The sequence below is a fragment of the Drosophila sechellia genome, chromosome 3L, assembly GCF_004382195.2.
Source record: "Drosophila sechellia strain sech25 chromosome 3L, ASM438219v1, whole genome shotgun sequence".
In the NCBI taxonomy this organism is placed as follows: Eukaryota; Metazoa; Arthropoda; class Insecta; order Diptera; family Drosophilidae; genus Drosophila; species Drosophila sechellia.
This window is the reverse complement of record NC_045951.1, coordinates 7,409,780-7,436,833: the sequence shown is the minus strand read 5'-3', so window position 1 is coordinate 7,436,833 and position 27,054 is coordinate 7,409,780. Positions and strand designations below refer to the sequence as shown.

Below are 27,054 nucleotides of genomic sequence, written 5' to 3'. Positions count from 1 at the left end.
CGTCTTCCAGCTCCCTTCATGCCTTCCGTCCCCGCTTGGTCACTGGATAACTCCGTGAGTCATGGGCATGGGCCGCTCCGCTCGCAGCCAGGTGTCGCTCAAACAAAAGTGAAACCATTCTGGTCGGTGGGTCTCCCACTTTATCGGTTGGGGGACTCAGGGACTTGGGAACTGGGACCAGAGACCAGCGACCACGGAGACCCTAAAATATGGCGCATTTGATATTTATGATTGTCTGCGTTTTAGCGTTTTAATCACATGCCCAGGGTGCACTGACCTGCCGCAACCTACGTACTTCGGCTTCAGCTACTTGCCGGCTACCGAATTGCGGTGAAAATAATTCGCAGTTGCAGTTGGATTAGCAGGGCACTGCAAGAAATATCATAGTCCAAGGTCTATGGGGCAATTACTTAAGTTCAATCAAAATGGATTGCTCTGAACTTAAAATTTAGGAATTAGGAGTATTTAACGAACTTCAGAATATAGTTTTACTTTGATCTATTTCGGTTTGATATTTCATTTCTTCAAGTGACAGAGGTGGCCCACGGCCCAGCTAACTATGTTAAACAGCGAAATCAGGCTCGGGCCAAGACTAAAGACTAAAGACTGAAGACTGAAGCCTGAGGCCTGAAGACTCAAGACCAGGTTGGGGCTCATGACTTCCAGCGTCATCAAGATAAGGCGCATGACATACGGCGACAAGAAGCTACCAGAGCGTGCTCCATTCAGCGCCTTTTGGCCAGGAGGAGGTCGCTCCATCGCCCATCGTCAGCGTCACGGCCACAGCGGTGGACCAGGCTAAGTAAACAAAAAAAAAAACATAGCAGAAAGAAAAAATGCCTGAGCCACAAAACGCTGCTACCAAATTTGGTCAAACGTGCAACATTTCAGCCGCACGCTGTCAAAGTTTTGGCGTAGAAAGCGAAATTTTGCGCGACTGAGGTAATCCAGGCTACTGATGACGAGAATTACGAGAATGTGGCAACCGAAAAGGAAAGTATTTGTGCGGCCCAACTTTCGGTTGAACTCGTTTGTGGCAGCCACAGAAAAATTGTTAATCGATCTTGGGCACCCTCTCAAGGTCCAAATGGGTAAGACAATTTGTTTTATAATCGTTTAATGCGCTTGTTTTTCCTGGAGTCAAGAGTTGGAGTTGCACGATTGTATATATATATATAATATATCTTGGATCATTATAATCGCCGTGGCGATTCCCTCGCTTGGCGACGTGGCAACATCAGCATTAACGCGGCCCACGCGGCGAATGTGTAATCAATCAACTGGCCATCGCGGAGGCCAACACAGGAGTGGTTCCCCTTCTCACAGATCTTGGCCAGCTATCGCTAATGGCTGCCACACAGTGTCAGGGGCATTGGTTGCAACTTGCAGGTTGCAGGTTGCAGATGGGGTTGCCCATGTGTAAGTTGCCCATTTGATAGACACCGAACAACGGGCTGATGAGGCTTCGCACTGCCGCATTGGAGGGCGTAATTACATTTTTATTGAAGCCTCCGCAATGCAGGTGCTGCATATTGTGTTATTTCATCGCAGGCAGGCAGCCAAAGTGCCAAATGGAAAACTACCATGAAAATTAAGGCTCGTTTCCGGCGTAAACAAAAATCGAAAATTTACATAGTTCACCGCCCCCGATGGCAATTTTAATGATTAATTTTCTCAGGCTCCAAATAAATGAAAAACCCATTGACAATAACGTTCAAATTGTTAAAACAGAAGCTGGCAAAAAAGGGATCTAAACGATATTTAAATGCCCTTCCTTAGCTAACCTGCTTAAAAAGTCATATTCTGGAAAGCAACAAGAACATAACTAATTGATTCTTAAGGTGTGTATTACTAAATCAATTTCTGTGATATATAAGAAACTTTTCCGATAAGTGCAATTAAATTGCAAACAAAACAATTAAAATAAATGATATGAAATCACCAAAGTTTTCGAAAAGAGCAAAGTTTTCGTTATCCACCGAGAGTATCGTATTTTTCCAAGTATTTTGCCAAGCGCGACTTCAATCGATATAAATCTACAATTTTAATTTTATTTGGCAAGAACTCGCAGCAATATATGAATGGTCGATAAACATCGACGGGCACGACTCATACCCGCTGCCAGTGGCAGATCTTGGCCAGATTCGATTCCCCGGGCCCAGAACTAGCTGACATTTTCGTGGGTGTGGGCCGCCAAACAAAGCCAGCTTGGGGACCAAATGAAATACAAAAAAAGGTCAACAGGCAGCAATCAAAATAACTGAAAATAACTCAATTTTCTGGAGCAATTAACATGGTGCCGCGATCGCAGATAGGCCCACACACTCCTTTGGGGCGGCAAACTTGAATAATTCGCGCAGACGAAGAAAAATTGCATGTAATTAACAGTTAATAATCAAAAATTACGTATACGCATGCGCGGCCGAGTCGCGGCAATTAATTTGGCCATCGATTTTGGTCGGCACTCTGTGAGCTGTGAGCTTGGAGCCGTCATGAAAGCCACGTTTGGCCTCCCTGACATCCAGTGGCAGCTGGGCGAAGATGGCCAACAAGAAAGAGCTTCACCCGCAACGAAAGTTTCGCATTCTTGCCTTTGAGTGAAATGAAAAGTGAAATTATTTATTATTAATGAAATTAATATATAATCATGTTTTGGGTGCGTATGCGCTTTGTTTTTGCGCGACAGCAGCACGTACATATGTTAAATCACAAAAAAAGCGACGATAAATAACCAACAAAACGCCGGGACCAACATGACCAAGTCCAACACGTTTCGCAGCATCCAGTGAAAAAGGCCAAAAAATATACGAAAAATACTTTTGGCCAGGCTTTAAAAAGTTCACTTTCGTTTGTGTCCAAAAACTACGTCTTACATGGCATCTGCTCCCAGCAGCCGTATGATAATGAACACGTAAAATTGGGGGGAAAATGTTCGAAAACTGTGCGCAAAAGCACAAGAGCGCATCAAAACCAGTTGCTGCTCCAAAAATCATTGCAAATCGAAGGCAGATGCTCCATGTGGATGAGGATGTCTCCTGCCAGCTGACAGGCTGAAGGTCGCCAATGTCACAGAATGTGTGCTCAGTCATAAATATGGCCTGAAATATGAAGTTGGCTGTGAGAAATGGCCTGCCGAGCGCTGCTAAGTAATGATAAAGGAGTGCCATTAATTTATAGCCACTAAAAAGTACTCCAGATGCAAGAAGTACACTTTATTTGTTGGCCATTACAATCAGTACAAACCAGACAATTTGGGCTAACAATCTGAATTGGTTATATATTGGTGATATAAAACAGTCAATTGAACCGTCATTTCCCTATAGAATTGTACAATAAACCAACCGTATAAGCCATATAAATTTAAATCAAATAAAATAAGTGGCCTCATCAGGAGGAAAATTTGCAAATTAAGTCTACCAATTTCGGTTGAGTAATTTGCCATAAAAAGTAAAGAAACTACATACAACTTAATTTGCCTTAATGGCATTCATAAATTGCACCCTATAAAAATCAAATGAAAACCAAGTGTTTCCTCCAGTCGCGTTACAAATTAAATGCGAAATTTATGCAATTTCAATTTCCTTGTGGCCTTTTTAATTAAAACATAAATATTTATATGGAATATTTCAAATGGCTCGCACACTTGCCGCCGCCTGGCCAAAATTAATTCAGCAAATAAATAATAAAATCATTTACAATATAATTGCAACGGGCCAACAAAAACACTTTCACCTTCGCCACGAAGTCAAGTCTTTTCCCAATTTTTATTTTTTTACTTTTCTCGGGGGAGGTGAGAGGGTCTGATTTTATTTTTTCGCTTGGTTTTGGCTCGGTTTTTTCACAGTTCGGGCCATTGCTGTTTTTATTTATGCTTTGTGGGTGTTCAACATGCACCATTTGACTTTTTACCACTGTTTTTCCTCGACTGCCGCATAAACATATTTATGCATCGCAGCGTTAGGCTTTTATGGGATGCCAGAGAGCCTGCAATTAGCCGGTGCCAAGTAAAGTGGCTTATGCCAAGAAAAACAAATCGTCGCAAAATATGTGTGCTCGGAAATTGCATTTCATTTGGCCATTTGACACGGCCATGGCCCCAACTCCCACCAAAATCTTCGATCGACATCATAATAGAATCTGGCATTTAGCACCTGACTCCCCGCCATCTACAATTAATTTAGCATTAAATGTTTGATTTGCACTAGGCACATACATAAAACATGGCTAAGTTCGCTGGAAGGCGCGATCATGATGCCATCGGAATTTTGACCAGATAGGCACTCCAAAACTCTGCACAGTGGTTTCAGTGGGTTGTATGCGGAAAACGGACATCGGATTGCTTGCTTAACTCAAGACATAATCAAGAAGTGGACCCATTTAATAGTATTAAACAATCAAGTCATTCGGTTACAAAGTTATTAGCTTTCCTAATTTTTTGACCTTTACATTCAATTTTAATATCGATGTTTCTTTAAGGTATATATATTTTGTATTTTGGTATAGAATCTCATTTCGGCCGCTATATGAACTACTTTAAACTTGAATACCTAAAAACCAACAAAAATAACCGAAACCAGAGTGCAATTACCTGCTCCTCTTTCAGCTAAGAATGTGCAATCGAATTCCGGAGAAACTTCCAATAACAGAACTTAGAACAACCCATCCATTCTCAACCAGGTTAATGCCCACTCAATCGGCGTTGATCCAGTGTTCACTAGTTGACTGACTGCCTCACTGGTTGTCTGGTGGCTCATAACTCATTACTAAGTGGCAGGCTTTTGTTATGTGGCACAAAATGCCAATGAACTCCGGGCATGAGTTTTATCAACGGTTCCCATTCCGCTTAGAAACACAATGAGTACAAAGAAAACGGAAGCGTCCTCGGCGCTTATAATTTGCGGCCACTAAGCATGCACTTCTAGTCGGAGATATATATCCAAATAAATATATATATATATATTTGTATCTGTATCTGAACATGGCAGACGCATCCGAAGGCCGTTCGAGGAAAAACGGACCGATGGACCGGCGACGGAGGAGTGCATGCTTAAAGCGCGTTAAACGATGATTTAATGCCAATAAATAAGTGTAAACGTTCATTACAGATAATTAATGTATCTGCACAGAGGTCAGACAGTCAGGGAAAAAAAGTGAAACTTCAATTAGACGGCTTAACAGCATTATGGCGTGGACGATTAAGACTTGAGTTACGTGGTGCGGTGCGGCAAATTGACATTTCACCTGTGCGAAGTGGTCGTGGTCGTGGTCGTCTCTCTGCAGCTAAGCTGAGCTCAGTTCAGCCTGCCTTCCTGCCATTGATCTCTTTATCAGGTGGTTCGGGTCTTCAGTGTCTAGACCCTGGGGTTCCGGATCGGAGAATGATGAACGGGTGAGGAGGGAGGCTTGGGGTCTTCGTCGTCTGGGATTTTGGACGGGCGTTAGTGCTGCACATGCCCCAAATCCCGGCAACAATCTCAACTCTGCCCGCCTGACAATGTCGCCCAATTCGTCTTGCACTTTTCATGCCCGCCGGCTGGAAATTTCGTATTTCTTATACATATATCTTTTCTTGGTTTTTTCCTCCATCGACGAGCTGGGTTTCAGTTTTCAGCGATCGTTTTTCGGTTCGGTTTTGGGTTTCGGTTTTGGTTTTGGTTAGTCTTTTCAATTTAAAATGTAAATCAAGTGTGAAAAACAAAATCTGCAGCGAAAGTGTTGCAATTGCAATTTGCTCGTTGCGATTTTTGACGTTTCTCGCTCCGAGGCTGTGTATTGATTTATTTTGATTGTTAATCAATTTGGCGAGCGCTGTCCCCCGAACACTGTCGCTCTGGTAATAGTTCAATGAAATTATAAATCAGTCGGCCAATTCCCGTCCACCCGATTCCGGAATCCCCCATCACCATCCCCATCCACATCCTCATCCTCATTCCCATTCCCTCGGTTTTCAGTTATCGCAAGCCAGTTGCATATCGAGTAATTCAAGACAAACTCGAAAGAATGCAAGTGACACACTTTTGATCTCTTTCACTGCGGCACCATTAACCCATTGAGGGTGGCAAATAAATGGGCGTAAAACTGAGGGGTATTAAGATAATACATATCATTGGTTTATCAAGAAACTCATCAACCTACATACCTACTTGTCTATTTATGTATATTTTTAGCTAAATTCGATTTAAAGGTTTTCCCATCAAGATTTATTCAATGGAATTTTCTGCAATTAAACAGATGAAGTTATGCACTTCAACTTGTCTGCCTAGAGTTTTTCTCGTTTGAACAAGATATTTGTGACAGACAACCAATTTTTTCTAACCAATCTCCCATTTCCTAAAATTTAGTGGTTTTGCCTTTACTAGGTCAGAATATTAACTAGCAAGACACATTGCCAGCAAATTCTTAAAAACTCAAATACCTTAAGGTACTCGAACAGAACTTTCCTTGGCCACAGCAAGAAGCAAACACCAGTGGGTTAAGCCGATGGGGAGGTGGGTCATTTGTCAGCAGGAAGCTGCTGGAATCGAGGAAAGCCACTGCCAATGCCGCTTTTGCAGCAAAAGCAAAAGCAAAAGGTTATGGCGCAATTTGCGCATGCGCACGCAAATTACGCGCCATAAATCATGCGACGGAACGCAAGGCGACTTTTGTGGCCATAAAGCTGGGAGGTTTTTTTCTTTCTGATTTTTCGCTTTGTGTCTCCCTGGGCTTGGCTTTTTGTGGGAGTTGCCCCAACTGTCACCGTTGCTGATTGCCGGTGGCTGCCGCATTGCAAGATTAGCGAGAAGCGATAAACACATAAACCAAAATAAATTGTAAAGAAAGTAGATGTGGCTATGGATATGGTTGTGGACACACATTCGATGGTCGCGTGCGTAAGCAAATAATGGTCATATGGTGGCTCCAAGAGTTGGGCAAGCGGCTGCGACCATGTGTGCATCTGTGGTCGCTGTGACATTTGCTATCCTGACCCTGACCCACAAAAAGCTCGGCGGTTCGCTGTGGCAAATTGAAAAAGAAAACTCAACTAGAGGCATGTCAATCACTGTGGCACTCCATCGCCCCCCAGCCACCCACTCAGGTGGCATGCAAATCTTCTGCTTTACCCCAGGTATTTCACTTCTTTGCCAATTTTTTGTCTTCGCCTTTATTTTAGTTTTTTTTTTTAACACTTTTTGCACTTCTTGACGGTCGCGGTTGGCTGCTGTGCCCCCAAGGTTAACGGCGCAAACAAAGCGGGCCAAACAACCAAATGGAACCGGCCAAAATGAAATGGAATGAAGCTCGTCATGGACCCCAAAGCCAGCGGCTAGAGATGGCCAACTGACAGGCGCTCCGATTTGGATGGGAATCAATCCGAAATGTGGGAGCGGAACCGTGTTTATGGAGATCAAATATCGGTCAGTTTGGAAATAGTCGGAAATATAACTAGGAGGAACACAATAAGGTCTTGAATAATGTTAATAAATGTAACCTTTAATCCTTTTTAATGCCAATATGGATCTTTTGTGCAGTAAATCTATGTTAAACCATCTTGTCATACAACTGAAGCATAAATCGTTCAGATTTAGACTAGATCTAAATCTAGATGCTGTGGTTCGGTACATTCTAAAATTCTATCTTATAAACTCATGTATTTTACTGATATTTTGCTTTTAAAAAGTTCTAAGAATGGTATTTCACTTCTTATTTTTTGTTACCCTTTCCATGTTCTTTCTTCAAGAACCCTTCAAACCAGTGCTAAATTTAATTGTCTAAATATATCAATTTCAGTTTGGCATTCACCTACTTTTTGCTCCCTTGGACTGACCCAGAATCACTGATCACTTCTGGCAGCCACAAGTGCTTTTGGGTATCCCAACTGCCGGCCGGGAAAATCACGAGACGAGTGCCATAACTCTCACGCTCCGATTTCGACCGTCTCTAGGCCTATGGGCACTTCGGCGCCGACTTTGTTCTTCTGGCTGCCAAAGCCAGGCCCAAAACGTCACTCCAAAGAGCCAACACTCAGCTCGGTTCGCGTTCTTCTCATCGTGTTTATAGTTGTTTTCCGAATCGGATTTGTTGAGTAGCAGCGTCTGAGGAGCAGCGGCATTGGCTCCATCTGACAGCTCGTACTGCCTGGCATGTATGTTCATTTTTATGGATTTTTCGGGAAGATGTGGATGTGGATGGGGATGGGTATGGAGCATTGGCCGTAGAACAGCTGAATTCTTGGAAGTCAAAAGCGAGACGTTCTATGGTTGTGTGTGGCTGTGGCTTCTAACTGTTGCTGATTGAAGTGAAGACCCGTCTGGTGGCCAGTTTCGTAGGGCGTTGCAGAGGTTTCTGATTACAAATTGAATTTTATTAGTTTGCTTGCGCCCGCATTGATTTATGATTTTTCTACCAAAAGAAATCTATACATAAATGCAAAAAAAAAAAGCCCAAACTAGAACTGAACTTTTGTAGGTTGTCTTTAATTAAGACCAAGTGTCAATATGATTTATGCTCCACACATACTCGTTGCTATAATTAAAGATTCGAAATCATCTCAGCTTGTTGTGGCTTTCCCTTTGGCCAACACCACATTTTTGTTTGGTATTTGTAGATTCGAGAGGTGGACACATTGCGTGCGATTGCATTACGAGTGAAATTTGCCAACTTTTACAAAAGATCTTGGGATATTGATAACCTTTTTGCCTAGGTTTTGGATTGCTGCCGCCTCCGACTTGGCTTTGCTGCTCCTTCTGCCGCCGCTGACATCATCAAATTCGAATCCAAGTCCAAGCTGGCAATTTCATTTCGATGGCATCCATTTGGTTTGGCTTTGATTACATAAATTTGGCGCCGTCTGCGATCGCGATGCGATGCGATGCAAGGCGATGTGATGCGATGCCATGCGGTTCGGTTCCATTTGCATCTTCAAAGTCCAAGTGGGACCTGGAAATGTGGGTCAGCGGTCTTCGACTTGGGTGCGGCTCCTTGGCTCTGGACATCGCCATATGTAATTACAATAACTGCAACTTCCAATGCAACAACGGCGATGCAGCGGCATCAATGCAAACAACACAGCACTATACACAACACTACACGACTCGATCTCAAAGTAAAATGTCTCGAAACCTGTCGCTTTTAATTAAAGGCCCCGCAAACTCCGACTCTAAGTAACTTTTCATGTTCCAAGTTATGCGCACAATTTTAAGCGACAGCCCCCACAAAGGCATTCAACATCAAAATAACTTTTGCATTTAGTCATAACTGCATTAAAAATGTTATTGTTGCGGTTAAGTATTGTAAATGTTTTCGCTGTTCGTATGCAAAAAAGAGGTGGTAGCATAGAAAAAAAACTGGGAAAATCTCAAATTTTTCGGCTTGGGTTCGCTGCTCAGGTCCGACCGACCCACTTCTGTCATGTTGTACGATAAATACTTTGAGATTTATTGTCTGCCGCGGTGGCAGGCATAATTACAATTTATGCCCAAGGTGGTCCCCCCAAGAGCACCCGGCCAAGTCCCGTCTTGTGCAATAGACCCCAAAGCGTTCAACTCCTCCCCGAGCCGCCAGCTTCATCTCAATCCCAGTCCAATCCCAGCACCAATCTCCGCCAGCTTGCCAAGTTCAAAAGCATGTTTGAGGAAGCTGTCGCCAAAGACAAAGGCGCATACAAATTGCCAGGGAAGCCGTCTAACGAGCCGACCCTCTGACAGCCACTTCGGTGTTTACCTGTCTCGCAATTGCCATTATTCTTGCCTGAATCGAAAGTGAACACCTCACAATATTGGGAATATGAAAGCTGTTACTGTGGTTCGAAGATCACATACCCCTTGTAAGTAATGTCCCCACTTAAAAATGGTTTAATTTCGATGTAAACTATTTTCATTCACTACAATGAGAAACAGGTTTCCAGTCAAAGTATACCTATTATTGTTTCTTAAGAAAAATGTCAGGGTATTTTAAATATAATTATTTTCATTAGGCATACAAAAGTCGTACAAAAATATTTATATAAACTGCGCATCAACATTACATAATATTACATAATAGTTTCGGGTATCAGAAATTTGTATACTGATGCCAAAGAGAAGTCAGCTTGCCGCGTTTTAGTTGTTTTGGGGATCTCGATTGTGGACGTATATTCTTCAGAGTGCAACCAACGGGCAGACTTACCTAGAAATTTTAAAATGTAATTTAAGTATAAATTAAAATCATAAGATTGATGGTAAGTCAGACTTACGGATTCAACGGTCACCCGGACGGGCTCCTTATCCGGACAGACCACATAGGTTTGGGAAACATCGGAGTGAGTCTCGGGCTCGGAATCGAAACTGATCTTGGGCTCGATGGGTGCAGGAGTGGGCTTGGCAGCTATTTAAATACAAAAAAAAAAAAAGAAAAATAATTAATTTCCTTTAAGATTTTAATAAATTTAAAGACATAAAAAATTGATTGTTTTTTTATACTTACACCTGACGTAAATGAAAAATGTGCAGCGTAAAGTTTTTCCATCGGTGGTGGTGGCTTCGTATTTGATTGCGTGATCGCCAACTTTGAACAAAGAACCCGGAAACTGCAAATAGATAGTTTAAGTAATGATATTCTAAAAGCCATTTGTTTTTCTTACATGTGACTTATAGATCTTGAGCAGATTTCCCTCGAATCGTGGCTCATCCCACACCACTGAACGCAGATTCTGGTGCTCCTTCAGATATACTTCAATGGATGGAGGACAATAGTTGGTGGTATCTGAACCCAAATCCACCCGTGTGCTTTCACTAGAAGCAGGAGCAGCACTTATAAGCTTGGCTGACTTGGGGGAAAAGGGCTCCATGCTGGAGTAGGAAGATGACCCAATATCTGGCGAACTAAAGCTAGGAAATTCCGACTGGCGAAGTGAACTGTGTGTGGAAAATGAACCGAAGCTCACTGGCTTGGGAGATGATTCCCGAGAAAGAGACTCTAGTTTCGAGTAGGGTAATGACTCAGAATCTGTGGAAACGTGGAAATTGGTAAAGGAAACTGGTTTTGGAGTTGCATCCAGGGCTTTGAATGCAGGAAATGAGTATGAACTACTAGTGGACAAAATCGCAAATGGAGCCGGTCTGGGAAGTGATGATCTTGAATAATCAGATATTCCCGAAAAGGTAAATGGATTTGACTCTCTAGGTGTTGCAGCCTTAACAGTAATTATTGTGTGGCATCCAATTGTGAGTTTGGTCTCCGGATCGTTAACTCTAAAGTCGACCTTATGGACTCCAGCTGGCAGATGACCCTGAAGTTGACCAGCCCAAGCGGGATGGGCGACCAATCGGCCATTCTTAAGATTGGTTTGGGGTCTTTGAAGAGTCACATGAGCCTTCTGCTCACCGGCATGCAGTAAGATTACAACATTTTTCGGGCACTTGATATAGGGCCTAATCTGTTGCACATTCTGAATTTGATGAGGAGTCACTGTTTCCGGAGAATTCCACTTCGAGGATAAGTGATTTCCAAACAAACCGCTGCCGAATGGCTGACAGTTGAGATCTGTACCGAACGACCAGCCCTGCAACACCATGCAGGCGGTCAACAAGGATCCGGTGGGCACGAAGCCAGCATTGCACTGGAGATGGCAAACGTCACCAAATCGGGATGGACCCTGAGTGCAGCTCGCTGGGAGTACAACTCCGTTTCGGGCGGGCTTTAGAGCGGGGCAGATTCCAGGTCTCTGTACACGAGGTTGGTTGATGGCTGCGAAAAGATACGGAAGAGATTTAATGCCAACTGTATAATCTATTACTTAGCTTATTGACTCACCAACACACTTGGTCTCGGGCCCCTCCCAAATTCCGTTGGCGCCACAGCTCTTGATCTCAGGACCCTGTAGAACATAGCCCGGATTGCAGGAAATTCGGCAGCGACTGTTGTAGAAGAGCTTTTGCTTATGGCGATACCTATTGCAGTGGGACTTGCCATTTCGTGGTGCCTGGAATCGAGGGCACAGATCCCTGGGCTGCAACTGATTAACGCACGAAGTTTTGGGTACTTCAGGACGCTGGGGAATGGGTGCTTTCGATGTAGGTATGTCAGCAAGGGGCGGAAGCTTTGGGAGACCATCCCCCTTAGGCAAAGATGGAAACTTGGGCTCTGGGTAATCGAACACAGCCGGTTTCTTCGGATTCTCGGGTATTTCATTTGACAGCTCGGTGAAATCAGGATACTTTGGCTTCTTGAATTCGGTTTTGGGCGATTCAGGCAGTGACGAGGCAGTGGGAATCTCCGGCAAAGCGGGGAACTTGCGGAACTCGCAGCGGAAGCCTCCTATCTCGTTAATACACGTTCCGGTGATACAGCTAGTATTGTCTTGGGCACACTCATCGATGTCCTGGCAAGTCTTTTGATCACTATCTAGTTTATAGCCCGGTGGACAGCTGCACTTGAATGAACCCTCGGTATTGGAGCAGCGATGCGAGCAGCCACCGTTTCTATTTTGGCACTCATCGATGTCCACACACTTGTCGTCCGATCCCAGGGTATAACCCGGATTACATTCAATTGGAGCACATCCATCGGCGGATCGCTGAGTGCCCGGCGGACAACCCACCAGAGCGGGACGACAGCTGCGACCATCGTCGTTGAGGATGTAACCCAAGGGACATCCACACTCGAAGGTACCTGCCTTATTGATGCACTCGTGGCTGCAACCGCCGGAAAGAAGGCCAGCACACTCATCCACATCCTGGCAACTTTGCTTGTCCTTGGCCAGCTCATAGCCCCGTTCGCAGGCACAGGCATGGGTACCTAAAAGATTGATGCAGATGTCGCTACAGTTTCCATAGTCCTGCGAGCACTCATCAATGTCGGCGCAACCGAATCCATCTGCAGTTAGCTCGAAACCCGTTTCACAAGCGCAGGCAAATCCCCCAGGTTGATTTAAGCAGAGCTGCGAGCATTGGCCATTGCTATCGAGGCACTCGTCAATGTCCTGACAGGTGCGCATATCCTCGGATAGAGCATGGCCCAAGGGACAGGCGCACTGAAAGCCACCTGGTTCATTCTGACAAAAGTGGGAGCAATTCCCATTGGACAGAGAGCACTCATCAATGTCCAAGCATGTAGGCGCTGATGGGGCTTCGGATGAGGTTGAATCAGTAATGAATGAGCTGTTTAGTGATGTGACTATGTGGTTATCCAAGCCCAGGGCATATCCCGGTGGACAGAGGCAGGTGTACGAACCATTGAGGTTCTCGCAAAGCATTTGATCGGTGCACCCATGAGTTCCCTGTGAGCACTCGTCGATGTCGAAGCAATAGCCGCGTATGCCATCCAGCTTGAGGAGCTCATAGCCGGCGGCACATATACACCCATACGAACCTGGAAGATTTCGGCACACCTGCTGGCAGCCACCGTTATTTACCAGACACTCGTCCACGTCCTCGCAGCTCTTGCCATCGGCACTCAATCGGAATCCCTCACGACAGGAGCAAGCTCCTCCTCGGGCAGTCAGGCAGATCTGTTCGCATCCGTTGTTGTTTACCTCGCAGAGATTCTCGGCCAAACAGGTGTACTCCTCGACCAGGTTAAGTCCTTCGGGACACTGGCACTGATAACCACCTGGTGTATTCTGGCAAGTGTGACTGCAAAGGTGAGTATCCTCTGCGCACTCATCAATGTCCTGGCAACTGAATGCCTCACTGCGGTAGCCCGTTGGGCAAATGCAACTGAAGCTGGTATTATCCTCACTGGCTAGACAGGTTCCCGGGGAGCACTTCTCAACTCCATTTTCTGTGGAGCACGGAGATTCCGGCACCAAACAGGAATGCTGATCCTCTGATAGTTCATAACCCTTGGGACACACGCATCGGTAGCTTCCCTCCGGCAAATCCTGGCATTCGTGGGCACATCGTGTGCGATTCAACTGGGGATTCTGCAGATCCGTACAGCTATCCAAGGCACAGCTCCGCTGATCTTCGAGCACGTGATATCCTTCAGTGCAGGAGCAACGGAATGATCCAATAGTGTTTTCGCACTTCTGCTGACAGACCGCGTTATTATCAAGGTCCTCAGGACCCTCTACCTCGCACTCATTAATGTCCTGGCAATCAGTGCCGTCGTCGGAAAGTTGAAAGCCAGAATTGCATGCTTTTCCGGCGGGTGCTTCGGAAACTTTCACTGGTACTTGGTTGCTCTCCTCGATGGGATTCTCCACAACTTCTGTGGTCTCGGGCATCTCCTCCAGCGGCACCACACAGCGATAGGAACCAGGCAGATTCTCGCAAGCACCTTGGCAATTCGATGACAGTTCGGGATTGGCACATTCATTAATGTCTGCAAATAAGTATATACCATTTAATGTAAGCTTTTTTTCTCTTTAGAAATCATTTATAAAAACATACCAACACAATTCTTTCCTGACTCGTCTAAGTAATAACCCTCTTGGCAGCTACATTTATATTCTCCTGGAAGGTTTTCGCAAATTTCCGAACAACCACCATTCGATTCCAAGCATTCATCGATGTCTTGAAAAAGAATAATATTGTTTAGCAAATTGTTTTAATTTAATTAATTATAATACACCCACCGAGACAGGTTGCATAATCGTTAGGATCCAGGGTATAGCCCTCTCGACAATCGCATTTATTGATGGGCTGGTTTTCATCTGGATAAAGCAATCGCTTGCAAATGTGCGCACAGCCTCCATTGTCTTCCCCACAATTGTTATCCAATAATTTTGGTTCATAGGGATCTTTGGTGGGCTCAACAGATGCATTGCTGGAGTTGAGTACATCAGTTTGGATTTCCGCTTTCAGAGGAGTTCCGTTTTCAAGGACCTCGTTCTCAGTTTCAGTCTTCGCTAAAGTTTCGTTTTCACCTGATTTCTGATCAGGTTCCGATTCAACGACATCATTTGCATGACCATCATAAATGTCGATAACTATTTCTGGTTCAGGCTTGACCTCGGCTTCATCCACTACCGGTGGTGGTGGTGGCGGTGGTGTCTCCCTTTCACTAACCTCTGGCTCCTCATCCTCATCAATCTCACTTTCCTCGACGTCATCGTGGGGCACAGTTTCATACTCTTCAAAATTATCTCCCCCATCCCAATCTATGTCCTCATCAGTTTCTACATAATCCGATTGGGGAATGCACGTGGGTATTTCACCCAACCATTTCTGGTTCGAGCAAAACATTTCAGAGATTTCGGTTTCAAAGTCGTAGTTATCATCGCACACGAAAAAGGCCACTAGGAAGACCATCTTGCCCCTCCGGCGGCGATCGAAAAGGGACACCCTACCATGGTTAATCTTCGGCGGAAGGATTTTGGCCGACAAGCAGCTCATGTCCAAAGTAGCAGCCAAGGAGACAGGCACTTTGGGCTCCTCTGGAATATCCATGACATTTTTCATTTTTCGCTCAGAGCTCGGAGAAGCTAAATGGAAATAGAAAAACATAAATTTTTATCATATAATCAAAAAACGAGCATTAAAGAAATCTGTCGAAATTTGAGGGCCTATTAAATGGAATTTCCAGGGATTGCAGTCATAAGTTCTAAAAGTTTGTGCGATTTTATAACAATGATGTTGTATATAGATCAAAAAAAATTAACATGCCCATAACATATACATAAACGGTTTCCTATGTTATGCATCCAAAATTATTTAGTGCACTTAAAGATTTCTCACCAGAGTCCGAAGGCAATAAAACATTTTATTGTTCGTTCCATACCACAAACAGCTGTTCACACTCACCCAAATATGTTAAAAAAAAAGACCCGCCAATACAATTCTAGAATCTCTGCTTTTAAGGGGAAACCCATAAAAACTAGGTGAATCAATCTTTTGAATCTTTGCCAAAAGTTATATTATTGCCATCTAGTCTTCACGGTTTTTTAAATTTAATTTGTCATTTTGGGATTTGCTTTGTTTTGATTTACGATCAGTTTGAATATATTCAGTATTCATAAAGCCGGCCGGTAATTTGGTGGTGAGTAATATTTCGCTAAGATAAATAAGTGCCCCGTGTTAGCCATGACTATTTTGTGTTACACATTTTCCTGAGAGCGTGTCATAAAACTATGAATATATGCTCCATTAGCTATAAACCAAACGGTTTTTATGGACATTTTGTGGACATTTTAATGGTCAATAGATATACATTTGAAAAAATGCTGGAATTTTTAGACTAATTATGAAAAAATTATAATTATTTGTCATAAATTCAATTTTTTTTTAATTGGAAAGGATTTATTTAGTGTTATTAAAACACTATATATATAGATTAATGTTAAAAAGAGGATTATATATTGAATAAGACTGAATGAAAATGTATGGGTACATTTTACATACTCCATGCCATCATTTTTCAAATGATATATTTCGTAATACCCAACCGATCGCTCTAATCTAAAGAAGCACAATCCAAACTATAATAATCTTTTACAATCCCAAAAATTCCTTGTAAGCTATCCAATAAATTTCCCATTTCCACAAAATCCGTGGTATATTTTCGATTTCCACCCACACTCACCTGAAGCAAATGCAACGCATGCTAGCGCGCATAAAACATATTTCGCCGCCCACATTCTGCAGCCCTATTTCCAATCCTTATAGAATAGCTTCTACACACCTTTCCACTCTTACTTGTGTCGAGTTCTTGGGTTCAAATTTTATAAAAAAGAATACATTAATAAGATTTCACGACATTCGTTTCTCTTTTTATTTGTTCTCCAACATATTTATGGGACAAGATCTATATATGTAGCGGCGTATAGAGGAGCAAAGCCATTAAGATTAAGGCGGCTTTATAAATAGCACATGTTCAACACTTTTTACATATATTCACAGGTCATTCGTGAAGTAAAAGGGTCGCATTTACATCAAACGAAGGCACTTTTTGCAATTACAGTTCAATGAGAGTTCCACTACTTTAATTTATTTAAAACACATAAAAACAGTCTGTATATATACTTTTGTAGTTTAAGGAAAAACCAGGAATAGTATTATTATTTTGGAAAACGCACCGATTCCGTCGAGAGCCCAGACAAGACTGATGAGCCAAAGAAATTCGGACTTTTCTCGAAGGAAACGAGCAAACAGTTTTCCGATGTCTCCAAAGATTTATATATATATATATATATATATATATATATATATATATATACGTTTATGGGTGTATATATGCTGATATTTCATAGATATCATAAAGCAAATTAGTGCGAGAGCGCACAAATGTCACCAGAGGGGGACGCGAAGGGGGAGGCTATTTTTACCCATGGTATTATCATTAGCATTGGGCTGTGAAAATTAATGGGGTTCCGTCATCCATTGAACTTGATCGCATTGATCCTTCAGCAGCTGTCAAATGTGGTAGTCTGTAACATAATTTATATTAGCTGGGACTATATAGAATAAATAGGCTGCTCAGTCACTATGTAGATTATCACAAATGGTTTTTAATCGAACATAATTGGAAACAATAAGACCTATAACGTTAATATAGTTTGAAATTCTAAATATATTTTTTTTTAGGACATAATGTATTTACACCCACATCTACCTGTTTCAAATGCAAATACTCATAAAGCATTTTCGCTTCCCACACTCAACAACCGATTATTCCATCCTTCTACATGTCAATAAATTTGCTTTTTCATTTTGACTTTTCTGACTCAAATTTTACTCGTATATTTACATTTTATATTCTTTTCAACATTTTTATGGTAAGGAAACTATGTTAAAATGGGCACCTTTAAAAATAACTCATGATTTTATTTTTTGATGTTCTTAAGTTTATTAAATTGGTAAACTTATAAAAATAACTTTCTTATAAAAGGTGAAAAAGTCTGAAAATATTAAATCTGATTTCAACTAAAATTATTTAAGTATTACAACACTTACACATTATTTCTTTGATTTTGAAAGAAGACCATCAATAAACAAATTGCCCATCTAAACTCAAGATAATGGATGAGTGTTAAGAGGCGAAACTTTCGCATGGGGGAGTCCATTACATCACAAGATTGGTCGACTGGGTCCCGAGCACTTTTGCTCTATTGTTGAGCGCATAATTAAGCGCCGCTTAGCTTATGTAATTAATGTCAGCCAAATGGCAGTGCCAAGAGCCCGAAGTGGAGTGTCTAATGAACCAGCTGCGTGTGCTGATTTATATGCGACTTTTTGAGCTGGTTTGTTTGTACACAAGTATGTTATAGGTCTGTCCGTCTGTCCGTCCGTCTGACTGTTTGTTTGGCCTGGCCAAATTGTGTTTTGTCACCGTCACCATCGCGGACGACGTCTCTCGATCGCGCACTTAGGCCTCGTTTATGCGCAGGCTCTGCTCGGTACTCCAGTTTCTTGGCCCATGTGAATGTGACATAAGTCGCCGGGTGTACGGCCATGATATATGAATATGACAAAGCGACATGGACAACTTTATTGGCTCATGAAAAGCGCTGTCACTGCTTGACTGACATAAATCACCGAACGGCAGAAATAGGAATTCAGCGCCACAAGAGCCAATCGATTGCAGCAAAAAAAAAAACAACTGGCCAAAAAAGTGTTTGGCCAAAATAAATCAAAAATCAATCTTTTCGAAGGGCCCCTCGACGATCATCTCTGTGCGGCGGTGTGGGCCACAGTGAAATCTAGCGCAATCGAGCGATTTGCATAGGACAGAATATGCCGAATCGATTGCATAGCTGTTATCTGATTGGAACTGTCAACCCAGGCGGACATTTCGCTTCATTCATGGGCATGGACAAAAACGCATATGGAAATTAGAGCAACAATTGGACATCGTGCAACGTTCTAAAAATAATAACCGAGTGGAGCCTTTATTGACCAACAGACAAACACACAAGCCCACGTCACGAATGTGAGCAAGCGAATGCACGCCACCTATCGGACGAACGAGGCGTATTCCGACACGCTACCTCCTCACACATACACACACACGGTCAGATTTTCGTATCTGAAGCCTTGTTCTTCACTTTCCCTTGTTGTGTTTTCTCTTTGGTGACGGGTACTCATAGGCTACCAGGGTATGCCAGCCATTAAGTGATGCTCAAGATCGGTAAACATTAGATTACATACATTTTTCTAACAGTTATCATAATAACTTATAAATAGGTTATATATAGACAGCGCCAAATCAATGATAATGCAATAATTTGGACCAAAAATTTAACATTTTCTGGAAAATTTCAACTATAAACTAAATATGTATAGTACGTTTAAGTAATATACGAGATATGCTTAAGCAAACTGATTACACTGATTAAATAATTTGTTTTGCATAACTTCCGAACTTAATTTTGTATAATTCATTACAGTAACAGGTACTCGCTGGTCTAAGCTCTCGCTAGTCGGAGCCCCACCTTATTTTGTTGCAGACCTAGAACCCTTTTAGCTTTTGGCCTATAACTACCTTAACTATGACTATGGTAAGTGTGCGCCCAACGCGCATGACCTCAGCAATTTCACTTCACTTGAAGTGCAAACGCACATGCAAACTGTGGGACTCGAAGTGCTCCATGGGTCCGGTTGACCAGTCCGGCTCAGAACGGTCCGGTCCTGTTGCGTGCCCAGTAAATGGCAATGGTAGGGATGTGAATGTGGATTGTCGGCGGTGGTCGAGTGCCGAACTGACCCTTCACTTTATCAGCGAATGTTTTGGGTCAGTGGTCAGTTGCGTTGAGTTCGTGACCAAAGGCGGGCGTATTTCTTATACCCAATTCATAATCATATTCATATTCGATATAAATAAATCCTCGGCTGTTGCTAAAGCAATCCACATCGATTCCCGCTCCTATCGGCATGGTACCGCGATTGTCTGGCTCGAATTGAGAAGAAGTCATGGGCTGTGCCAGCAGCACTCCCATGGTTGCAACGGCGGGCAGCGAAATGCTGAAAGCCGCCAGCCATGTCAAACAGAAGGGCGAGGCCGTCGTGGAAGGTGTGTGTGCTTGTGCTTGAGTGTGTGTGTGTGTTACCAATCCGTGCTGGCCATTAGTTTAGGTGTTGGCCAGCAGATGACATTTAGGAGTGTGCAGTCGAAGGGCAGTTGCAAGCTGGCAGTCGGCGTATACTTGATATTTCGAGCGGATACTTAATTTTCAGCGAAATACAGTCCTAGATCTAAACTCAGTTATTTGATGTTAAGAATTCAAGAATTTATCCTTGTCTTGGCAATTGACATTACAACAACTACCTTATTTGTAGTTCACCAATGATGGGTGGTTTTGAGTAACTTTTCCTAAGTGCTTTTTATACTCCTACCTCGATAAACTAAAGTCCTTGACCCCTGGCTCAAATCAATAATAAATTCAGCTAATTACCGGCCACCAACAAGCTAGTAAATTCCCACTTAATGCCAAACAGAAATTCGATACATTCAGCCGCAATGTATGTAATAAATTTGGTTGTATTTCGCATTATTATAATAACAAGCCACGTAATAAAGGACAATTGGCCAGCGCAATGCGTGCCGCGGAGCCTTTTTTGGCCTGATTTTTCGCCATTCGGCCGCCTTTCAGGGGGTCGCAAGTGAAAGCGGGCTCCATTGCCATCACCCGACCATATTTTTATACATTTATTTAACGCATATGAAGAAAAACGACTTGGTTGCGTGACCAGACGTCAACGAATTAGAGCAAAAACATTGACTTAAAAATATTATACGTACATGTGCACTGCGGGAAAGTACTATTATTAAATGCAGACTAAACTCTGCAAATTGGCTTCAATTATTTCAAAATGTGTTTTTTTGATATAAAAATTGGTCATCAATTCTCTTTGCAGGTGTAGTTTAAAAAACTATTTAAATTTATTATTTAAACTAGTCAAGTGTGGTGTTATCCTATTAATTATTTTCTTACTGCACATTTATATACTACCTTTGTAGTAGCACTCCCCTGTCGGAAGCGACAATTGAAAGTGCTTTCATTCCCGTGCTTTCCTTGCAGACGCCTCTGAAACACTGACCACCACTTTGGACACGGCCAAGGAGACCGTTGGCACGGCGGTGGCGGGAATTACCACTGAGCTGGGCAACGCCTTTAAGGAGGGCACTCAGGCTCTGGACGAGGCCAAGCACAAGGTGATGGAGGGTCTGCACCTGGAAGAGCCACAGGAATCCGAATCGAAAACAGATCCGGTAGAGGCAACGATGAGCAGTTCCCGAGCACCAACGCCCAAAATGCAGGAAGATACGGATAGCCTGAAGACCTCCACTCCAGAGCCGGAGATCGAACGTGCTCTGGCCAACGAGGAGGAGAGCCCACCGACTCCGAAACCCTCGCTGGAGGAGATGGTTCTGATAAGTGCCGAAGTCTCGCAGGCAGTTGCTGCGGATGCACCTGCTCCGCCGGCTGCCGAGCCTTCATCCGCTCCAGCAACAGATGCACCCGCAACCGAATCCTCCGCTGCCGTGGAGTAAGTAAGCCTAGAGTGCACCTGAAGCATCGCAAATCCGTAATCGCTAACCCGTAACCCCCGTAGCCCCATCGCAAATCCGTAACCTGTAGCGCCACTGCACCCTGAAGTTTTCGCGTAGTTTGTATCTGCAACGTTCGCTTATGATTCGTAGTTACCGTCGTAGTATCCCGATATTTACATTTATTATGGCCTAATCAACATACTTTCTCCTCTCTCTTTTCTTGACTTGTATGTAAATTGTAAATAAACTTACTCTACTTCTATGTACATATCATATACTCTGCCTTTGTTTACTTGCGACCTCAGCAAATCAAACTAACAAGAACATCAACAGCAAAGTCATGTGCGTAGTATTGTGGTAATATTTTAAATATATTTTACACGTTAATTCATATTTTATTCGGCTTGTCGAATAAGTACATAATTGCAGAACTAATGACCTTTTCAAGTAAAATATATTATTTGAGATCGTTAAAGTTTGGCAAATACCACTTTTACACACACACAATCTCACTTATATACTAAAAAAACTAAACACACCACCAAAAATTAAAACACTAAAAGACAATCCACACATAAATTCTTACACACTTAATCATAACCCCCCAGAAATCGTAAAGTGCGCCGCAAATTGGTCAAAACGAAAAAAAAGGATGAAGAGGAACATAGACCCAGTACCACCGAGTGGGAGAAATTCGCAGATCAGTTAGCCAAAAGCAAGAAGTTTAAGCCCTACGAAAGCTTTGCCCACGGTCAAAACAAGTTCTCCGTTTACCAGGATTACACCAGTCTGAGGGATAAGCCGAATCACTACGATGGTCATTTTAGCGGTGGAAACTCACAGAGTGCCTCCCAATCGGATTTGTCCAGCGGCCACATAACTCCAGCCCCCTCTCGCAGAGGGCAGCGGGAGTTTGCCAAATTCGTGGGTTCCGAACAGGCGGGCAGTATATCCCGATCCAGTTCCAGGCTCTCGAATGCTGCCACTTCCAGGACCTTCGATTTCAATCCACAACGCGAACGCATCAGTCTTTCACTGGCCAATCGCATTGGTTCCGGTATTCAAAGAGCTCCTGCTGAAAGGATTTCCGGTTGGGGTAGAGGAAGGCCGGCTCCATTGGTGGAGGAACCTGGATACGGACGCAGGATGAGCCCTGGAGTTATTCAACAACCTTTGAGAGCCGGAAGAGAGAAATTCCTAGGCAATGGAAGTCACCGGGCAGTAAAACCCATAACCCCGACAAGGGAAAAGTCTTCCAAGAAGCAGCCTTCCAAGATTATTTCTTCGCGAGAGTCATCTTATTTGGATTTCGATCCTCGCAGTCCACTAAGTATTAGCAAAACTTTACCAAAGGATGTAGTACGGTCCAGAGAACAATCTTTGAATGAGTTTGATTCCATTAAGGCTCAAAGAACACCCTTAAAAGGATCAAAGCCCTTAACTAAGGCTGTAGTGCCATTAAGGAATGTATCTTCCAGAGAACCATCTTATTTGGAAATAGAGTCTTTGGAAACCAATCATAATCCTTCAAGGTTAGAAAACCCTTCAGTTAAGGAGACTGTTAAATCTAGAGAGCCATCCTACATAGAATTTGATTCTTTCGAAGAGGATAAAAGTCCGCGGAAATCAGAAACTATGGAAAAGAAAATGGTACGCTCAAGAGAGCATTCATACCATGAAATTGATTCCTATAAAGCGCAAACAAGTCCTTTTAGAACAGCTCCACCCATGCAAATAGATAAAGCCCCGAAACTACCTCAGAATTTTACCGAATCAAACAATATTTCAAAGGAGCACTTACCTCAGAGGGATTGCAGTCCGAGTGATGCAACCCAAACTTCAACAAACCAAAATCAATCCTCCGCACCCCAAACACCTAAAAAGACAGACACTCCAAAAGCGGTTGTTTCCAAATCAAAGATGCCATCCCCACCGATTTCCAGGGCTTCCAGCGCAAAATCCTCAGACAGCAGCAATTTAGATGTGATAATCCAACCCATGAGCAGTCTGAATACACCTAGTATAAAGTCCTTTACCCAGTCACCGGATCAAGTTGTCATGGAGGGCTATGAGGATTCCGATTTGGAGGCTGCGCTGGCCAGGCTGGAAATCTTGAGAGGATCAACGGCCACATTGCACTCCCTAAGATCCTGCAGTCCTGGCAGGCACACCTATACAGCCTCCTTACTAAGTTCTCGACGTACTTCGCCTTGGGTGATGAGGAAGAATTACGGAGGCACTCTGGGCCACAAAGTAAAGCCACAAGAATTGGTGGAGTCCCCGAAAACTCCACAGGACATTCATCAAACCCTCGAACGCTGCGATATTTGCTACAATGAGTTTCTTATAAACTAGCTTGTTTATCCTATTCTTAAATATTTGTGAGAAAGTTTGTTTCCATGAACGAGGATAATAGCGAACGTTGAGCTTGTAATACTTTTAAAATTCTTATATATTTATTAAAATAAATTTATACACGAAATTACCGCCGTAAATAGCTGAGAAGATAGTTCTAATCTACTATTTTTACTTTCATTTCGAAGTATCATAAATGAAATGTTAGATAGGTACTTAAGAAAATGTATATTTTTTTATATAACATAGAATAACCACATGGCTCCACCCACATATTTACGCTGAAAATAAAAAGTATATGTACTAATAGATTGTTTAATATAAACTGTTGAACCACAAACTAAGAAGTTGTGTGCTATTGCAACGCTTTAATTGCGAAACTTTTATGGAAGGCAATTTGTCTCCCGGGAGTTCAAATCAAAACCGATTCACCCTGCAGTAGGATTTGGGTTCCTCTAATTGATGACTTAATAACGAAATTGAAATGTTTATCTTGCCGTTCACTCAATTATTCTGCCACTTGAAGTTGGCTGCCTCGGTGCGGCGGTATGAAGTTCGATTTTACGTTTTACGGCTCCACGTTCCCCGTAGCCGTGATTCCACATGGCTTCCACATCCACATCTCCCGTCCGTGACTTAATGAACTATTAACAGCAATGATAGTAATTTGTTGCAGCAGCAGCGGTGGGGGCAGCGAATGAAATTGCTTTCGGGCAACAACGAGTTGTCTTCATGGCACTTTTTGGCAAACAAATAGACAATTCAACAAAGCGACATGCAGACAAATGGCTACAGTGGATACTACCAGCAGCAGACATATATCTGCTTGGCTTTTGGCGGGGGTGTTACCTATGTTTTTGTTTTACTCACCCCCCACCGCACCCCCATGCACCTGCTCTAGCCTTTTGCCTGCAAATTGAGTTTGGCTCTGGCATCTATTTTGGCACGATTTTCAAATTACGTACATTGACTCGCAAAATGTTTGCTTTATGCCGCAATTAATTCCCAGGCGGAAGAAACAGTGCCCCCCACAGGGGTGAGCGGGTCCAAAAGTTGAAGGTCTTCGTCGGTCTCTGTGGCGTGACATTGAAAGTGAAAGAATAAGTTTTGATGGGCTTCGCTTTGTTTTCTAATTTTAATGACTTTGGCATAGCCACTTGGTTCATTGAACGCAGTGCCACGCACAAAAAAAAAAGAAGAAAAAATAAACGAAAAGTAACCACCGCTAATGATCTATGAAGTGCAAGTGTCTGTACTTTTACTTTCATTTATCAAAAGTGGAGGCGTCATCTCTTTTGGCCAAACTAAGTGGAAATTAGCAGCTGGCCGGCCAAATGCATAAAATCCATCTTAACACTTCATTTTCTGTTTATATCTCTCGTTGCACGTAAGTTTGTGGTAAAACGTGCTTTTAATCAAATTTACATGTGCCACTCATACGCACTGTAGGCTGGCAAAAAAAAAATACCTGAAAAAACAGCAAATTTTCTGTGTGAAATTGATTTATGCAATTGTTGTTTGGGGCAAGCAGCAGCTGATTTGTTTATATGTTCAAGCGGCAGCAACAAGCATGGCAAATCAATAAGTTTATGCAACAGGCGGCGATAAAATCTAAGAAATCAACGAAGACAATGCTTTAACAGAGCTTCCTGCTACAGTTTCGTTTTGACCAATTTTTACATACATTTTTCGACCAGTTTTAACAGCGCCCACTGAGTTAACAGTGCTCTGTGCGCATGCGCATTTTTTGACTTTTTCGGATTTTCAATTAATGTCTTTCCTTTTCATTTCCATTTCAGTTAATGCGGCAACGCACTTGCTGCTGGATGCAAATAGCAATCATTTGTTAGGCAAACATTTCTACTTTTCGGCTGCTTTCGTTTGGCCTTTTGCCAACATTTTGCATAACCTGGGTCAAGACGGAAATGCAGGAGGAGGCCGGCCATTAATAATCTTTGGCTCTCGGCTTTGCGAGGCCTCAGCTGCCCGCTGCTGGTGACTTCTTCAATGCGTTTCGACAGAGCCTTTTGTTTCTGCCGGTCGGCCAGTTGGTCCAAAACGTGCCCGGGCCAAAAGCCAAACTCAAATAGCAAAACCCTGTACCACTCACCCAGAAATCAAAATACTCACAAACACTACACTTAAATTATGATTTAAAGTATTTACACATCAGCAAAGGAACAAATTGATTAAAATAGAACACAACATTAAATTAAATAATTGCATTATTTAAAAAACAATAAATTGTTAAGAAACAGGCTTTTAAACAATTAAGATGACAATGAAACACAAATGTTATTATTATCGGTGACCCAATCTTTTTCACCTCCGCCTTTTTTCCGACCTGCACTCCCTGCTGCAACGAGCTGGTGTTCAGTAGCCTCCGCATAATCCAAATTAAATTGTCAAGAGAAATGACAATTCAATACACACAATCTTGTTAAGCAAATATGAAAGAAAATACCAAAACAAAAAGCACTCTGTCATCCGTGCTCTCCAACAAAAGCGGAGACAGCAGGAAAGAGTGAGAGTGAGGCGAAAATCAAAACTGAAAACCAAGACCCAGACAGAGATGGAGATGGAGGTTCCAAAAAGTGTCAAATTAAACTGTCAGAGCGACTTTTAACCCATTTTCGTGGGCCATTACATAAGCTACTTATCAGTTGATAACTGGGCTCTCGGAGTGTTGGAAATACTAATAGGGAAATAGAAATAGAAATGCGAGTGCGTAGGTGGTGCGACTGTGGAGCGGTCAGGCGCATAAATCAGCTTGGACACTCAGCCACTCGAGTTCATTCGCTCATGCGTCAGCCAAACAAAAGACTTAGGCAACGAACTCCAGACGCTGTTGCAACAGAATGCATTCCTTTCGAGTGTGTGAGTGTGTCAACAGCTGGGACTGCCACTGCATATTCTAAGCCATGTGTGTGTCTAGCCCTACCCTATTCAATGCCCACCCCCCCACGTTGCATTCCCATGTGAACTGCGCTAATTCGTGACTACTTTGTTGGGCGAATGGTGAGGACTCCAACAAACACATCGTCGGATGCACAGAGAGAATTGCCTCGAATAAAATATACAAATTAAAATTTCTCTAGGTAAAAAGTGCACTATGAATGTGGAAAAAATCTATAGAAAAGGCAACTTTCGGGTTTTAGTTTTGATTTCTTGCTGTATATTTTGTAGCCATTCTTTATCGTCATGTAAATAATTCATTTTTCTCCCTCTGCCTATAAAAACAAGAAAGAACACTTAATGCCCTATTCACACGCCCGTCACCCCAAATAAAACGGGGAGGGGGAAACCCTC

The 27,054-nt window shown here is 42.9% G+C and overlaps 2 protein-coding genes across 11 annotated transcripts; one reads left to right on the top strand and one right to left on the bottom strand.

Annotated features, from left to right (window-relative positions):
• Positions 1–9,879: 9,879 nt before the first annotated feature.
• On the bottom strand, positions 9,880–17,032 carry LOC6611170. 2 transcript variants are annotated; one of them, XM_032718742.1, is made up of 10 exons: positions 16,976–17,023; positions 16,483–16,607; positions 14,537–15,385; positions 14,352–14,474; positions 13,330–14,283; positions 11,773–12,756; positions 10,601–11,706; positions 10,444–10,546; positions 10,214–10,344; positions 9,880–10,146 (listed from the first exon to the last, which is right to left on the bottom strand). In XM_032718742.1, the coding sequence occupies exons 2-10, from the start codon at positions 16,535–16,537 to the stop codon at positions 10,033–10,035; spliced, it is 4,419 nt and encodes a 1,472-aa protein (XP_032574633.1). In that variant the 5' UTR covers positions 16,538–16,607; positions 16,976–17,023; the 3' UTR covers positions 9,880–10,032. The 2 variants fall into 2 exon arrangements, with proteins under 2 accessions (XP_032574633.1, XP_032574632.1); XM_032718741.1 differs by having other exon boundaries at positions 11,773–14,283; positions 16,976–17,032.
• Positions 17,033–19,622: 2,590 nt separating this feature from the next.
• Positions 19,623–25,987, top strand: LOC6611169 (cell division protein FtsN). Of its 9 annotated transcripts, none has more exons than XM_032719189.1 (4): positions 19,623–19,908; positions 20,918–21,386; positions 21,696–21,747; positions 25,545–25,987. In XM_032719189.1, the coding sequence occupies exons 1-3, from the start codon at positions 19,809–19,811 to the stop codon at positions 21,706–21,708; spliced, it is 582 nt and encodes a 193-aa protein (XP_032575080.1). In that variant the 5' UTR covers positions 19,623–19,808; the 3' UTR covers positions 21,709–21,747; positions 25,545–25,987. The 9 variants fall into 9 exon arrangements, with proteins under 9 accessions (XP_032575080.1, XP_032575079.1, XP_032575081.1 ...); XM_032719188.1 differs by having other exon boundaries at positions 21,696–21,732; positions 25,545–25,986; XM_032719190.1 differs by lacking the exon at positions 25,545–25,987 and adding an exon at positions 21,999–22,068 and having other exon boundaries at positions 21,696–21,732.
• Positions 25,988–27,054: the final 1,067 nt, after the last annotated feature.